Raw genomic sequence first — 4,668 nt, 5'->3', positions numbered from 1 at the left:
AAGCACTATTTATATAAGAACATATTGAGGCTAACTTGGGAAAATCTATGTTCTTATACGCGGGTTTTTACTGTATGTACACGCTTTCCCGGGCTAAATACGCGCTAGTCTACGACGAAGTCTAAGTTAGCCGCACGAATGGAGGTGGGCCAGGCCCGCTTCGAAGTGTGCTAAGTTATCCCATACTATGTCGGTATGGTACTTGTGTCGGGTAATAATGAGACTAATAATGAGAGCTGTCGATGACAAATGTCGGATGAGTTACATGTTACGCCCTTCCCGTGGAAACAATGATTTTCGCTGTTAGTACGTTAATTAAATTATATTATTTTATTTTATTTTTTATGTTCATAGTATTTTTAACTATATGTATAATTTTCGCGGGATCTCCCTTACCACTAACATCTATTCTGACGCACTTGCTTCCTATGATTCTCTCTTTGATGCTAAGCTTATCGTAGAAGCTACGATGCAGGAATATTGTATCTGGTTCCGTCACTCCCGAGACAACCGCCTAGAAGCAAATACGATTATGGGTATTCTATCTATTTATTATCTATTATTATCCATTTATTATTTTAATGAGGAAGATAACGGGTTTTCAAAATCATAAAGATAGCTCATTTTCAATTAGATTGAGAGTGAAACTGCGATCTATTTAGTAAATCTATTCTTTTACATGTATTCGTGATATTTGATTTCAGAATCGAAGCATGGAATAAATGAGGAGATTCAAAAGCATTTTAAACATATCTGTTCTTGATTTAGCTTTATCATGTTGAACAACAGTTCCTATGCTTATTTTGGGGTCTATCTGTCTGGTCATTATTTTAAATTCCCTGTTTGGAGGAATCATTCCTATAGGGATACGCATAGAGATACTTACCTCGGTAGTCTGTGTTGTAATGCTACCTCCGGGCGAATTTCAGTAGCAGTCTTACGCTGGATTGTACTTCCTCACCTAACCTACACATCTCTTTCAAATTCTCACGCTCACTACCCGCCTTTGTTCTAATTTTAATTTCTTGGATTTATTGAGGATGGTTTCGTCAATTTACCTCCCCGATTCCGTACGATACGTTGATGGACATGACGCCAGGGTTTCCAGACACTGGATCTCTGGTGAAGAGAACACCGGCAGCGTCTGCCTTCACCATCTCCTGCACGCAGACGCCAACATCTGCTGCTACAACCTGACCGTGGTTCCTGAACGGAAGACGTTCCAATGCAAAAGACATTGCGTGATGTTTTTGTTTCCTCGTAATAATAGTTTTTGCCATTATATCTGCAGCAGTTATATTTATTATTAACTATCACTGTGTTGTCTATAAGTTAACGACAATGTAACTTATTATTTGGATGCTTTCATAGTTCAATATATAGTCGAATATACTCTTAAAAGTGACACAATCATACCTCCTGTACTCAACAGCTTGCTGTGTGAATGAGGATGCCCAACACTTTATGATAGCGTGGCAAATCTGGAAATGGTATCGCAAATATTATCAAATGTAGTATATAGCTGATCTCAGTCATTACATAAAATACGTTTGCAAAGCTGGTACTTGTAACGCGTAATTGTTAATACACAATAGTAAAAACACTTTATAATAGCGTAGCAATTTTGAGAAAAAAGGTATCGCAAGAATTTTGGTAGTACCTGATAGTATTATACCTGATCTTCGCCATTAGCGTAGGTAAAATTGAAATCGGTCTGCCAGCATGCTTTATGGAGGCTAACTTGTTAAGCTATGATTGCTAACGCTATAATCGTCGACTGCAGGGGCATATATGTGTTATGTATGTCTCATTTACTACAGTTTACGGCTCGATCTATGCGCATCAATACCTCCTTTATGCCCGCGACCCCAAGAAATGTCTCCATCTGCCCCGCGAACGAGGCTTCACTACCATCTTCTCCTGTAAATATTAGTCAGAAATATTTTTAAAAATCAATCACGATGTTTTATGCCGTTCATAAATTCTTTTTGGTGTAAATTCCACTAGCATTATCAATGTTAGATGTGTTAACTGTGCAACATACCGACAGCGGAGACAACAAATTATTGTCATTAATAATCAGAAAAATCACGATATTTTATTTCGTGCAAAAACATTACTTGATGCTTTGCTTACATGCAAATTTCTATGGTAATATTAGACCTTAGCTGTGCAACATACCGACAGCAGACGATCGTACGGCAAACGTCTTTTGTTTCCATTCATCGCTAAACAGATCGTTCAGCTGTTTCACGACTGCCGTCTCTAACGATGTACTAAGCTTTGTCTTTGTAAAGCTCTCCACGGTGGTTTTTAATATTTCCTGTAGATTGCCTCCCTTCTTCTGACTATAACCATGTAAAAGCCTCCAGATTAGCTTATATATGTCGTTTATGAATATCCTACAATCAGCGGAAAAGCAGCAACCAGCAATGTGACACGAACTTAAACCATATAATAGTGGGAGATACGTGCTTAAATTTATTCTACGATACTCTGCTCTTGATTTATTACTACTCCAGGTCAATAGTGTGTTCAAATTTATTTAAAGACTTACTATGCAACATTCTCTAGTTCTTTAATGCAGACAGTCAGGTTCCTGTTATCGTTCAGATGATGTTTGTAAGCCGCAACGGTCATACAAAATCCTCTTGGAACCAGGAACTTGGTCTCACACAAATTCTATTTTAAATAGGTAGTCAACGCAATCGTGGCGCAGCGTGTATATAATTATATATATATATAATATATATACATATATATATATATATATATACTTGGGTTCCCGCACATCATGTTAGGAACACGGTACAATATAACTCATGTGTGTGCGTGTATCTGTGTGTGTGCTTTTATCAGTTATATGGTATAGTTAATAATATGATTAAATCAAGAGCTAATAATACCTAATAGATATTATTAATAATAATAGGTATTAATAATAGGCTATTAATAATAGGTATTATTAGCTCTTGATTATATATTTATATTTATATATTGATTTTAACCATGATTACTTTTTTATTGATAACTTTAGTATGTAATTCATAATTCAATATTAATGTGTTGGTGTTTGTGTATTTGTTTGCTTATTTGTTTATTTATTAACATTAGTCAAATTTTATCATTTGGCATTTTAAGTGAGAGAAGAAATCAACAATAGTGCACTAACACTGGACTTCACCAATCCCGCATGTGCCTCCTCACAACTGGTTGGTGGTAAAGGTATGCAACTGGCCTTACTGACCCAACTAACTGGCAAGGTACGTATAAATACCGAGACATCTTGGTCTGGACTGTGACTGCCCATATCGTAATTTTAATCGTTCGGAGAGGTGAAGGGTTAACTAGTGTAGTAGTCAAATCATGAAAAATGCTGTTATATACGATCAAGAACTCATCATTACCACACACACACACACACACACACACACACACACACACACACACACACACACACACACACACACACACACACACACACACACACACACACACACACACATATATATATATATATATATATATCTGATATATATGTATATATAATTAATCAAATTCGTAAAGTTCTATTCCCATTATTTGATACTATTTAGTAAGTAATATAAAGTCTTAGGCCTATACTTTATCATGTGTAATATACAACCGTAAAATTGCGATGGAAATTACGCAATGTCACCAATCTCATGTGTTTTTCTACATTTTCTAGGAAATCGGCTCGCATACATTCGTGACTATTCCTAAAGCATAGACTAAGATAGGCAATCAAAATCACAACGACGCATGCATGCAATTATTGTTGGTAGGAGGTACGCGATTAGAAATGATAGTTTCTCCTATTAATTATCGCATAGGAAATTCCTTCCTACCTGGTTCCTTTAACATTGGGACCGATTGCTGAAGTGTCGCTGCACACAGACCGTGATGTCTGAAAGAGAACGTGCACAAAAACTTACTTGGCCGTAATCGATAGCGTTGACAATATCCTTGCATCATTATTAAGCACCTTCATTGAGCGGTCACACACATTCGCATACAAATATACACGCACACACGTACGTACACACGCTCGCACGCACGCACGCACGCACGCACGCACGCACGCATGCGCGCACGTATACCTACCACAACACACACACACACACACACACACACACACACACACACACACACACACACACACACACACACACACACACACACACACACACACACACACACACACACACACACACACACACACACACACACACACACACACACACACACACACACACACACACACACACACACACACACACACACACACACACACNCATGCTTCATGGAAAGTGACAACTGATTGAGATTATCGCAAAAGCGTTTTCGATATTATTTTTGAGATATTTCGAGAGAGAAAAAGGAGCCCAAAATACGATAATAACTAGTTGAGGTGTTTAATAAGACTAGGCTGTATCAGGATTAAATAAATTCAAAATCATCGAAATTATCTCAAAATTTTTTTTTTTAGATTATTTAACCCTGGTTGTATGGTTGGTGTTAAAAACCTATACTCTTATGGTAACGAGAAGCCACGCATAATTATTATTTGAGTTTAGAAAAACATTTACATGTATTACTCGCCTATTGAATATATCTTTCGATTATATAAAATCTTAAGTTATGTAG

General features: G+C 37.0%; 1 protein-coding gene across 1 annotated transcript in view; it reads right to left on the bottom strand.

Annotated features, from left to right (window-relative positions):
- The window catches only part of LOC106818748 (putative phosphoenolpyruvate synthase), a 6,898-nt gene extending 3,613 nt beyond the window's left edge, over positions 1 to 3,285 (bottom strand). Inside the window, exons 1-6 of the mRNA XM_014823419.1 lie at positions 3,278 to 3,285; positions 2,182 to 2,348; positions 1,850 to 1,920; positions 1,417 to 1,481; positions 1,059 to 1,206; positions 397 to 514 (exon numbers count right to left, since the gene is read on the bottom strand). Coding sequence (XP_014678905.1) covers positions 397 to 514; positions 1,059 to 1,206; positions 1,417 to 1,481; positions 1,850 to 1,920; positions 2,182 to 2,348; positions 3,278 to 3,285 — 577 coding nt within the window. The remainder of the gene's footprint in view (positions 1 to 396; positions 515 to 1,058; positions 1,207 to 1,416; positions 1,482 to 1,849; positions 1,921 to 2,181; positions 2,349 to 3,277) is intronic.
- Positions 3,286 to 4,668: the final 1,383 nt, after the last annotated feature.

This window comes from Priapulus caudatus, unplaced genomic scaffold (assembly GCF_000485595.1).
Source record: "Priapulus caudatus unplaced genomic scaffold, Priapulus_caudatus-5.0.1 Scaffold2490, whole genome shotgun sequence".
NCBI classification, from domain to species: Eukaryota; Metazoa; Priapulida; class Priapulimorpha; order Priapulimorphida; family Priapulidae; genus Priapulus; species Priapulus caudatus.
Note: the sequence above shows the minus strand (reverse complement) of the source record. Positions and strands in the feature narration are given on the sequence as shown.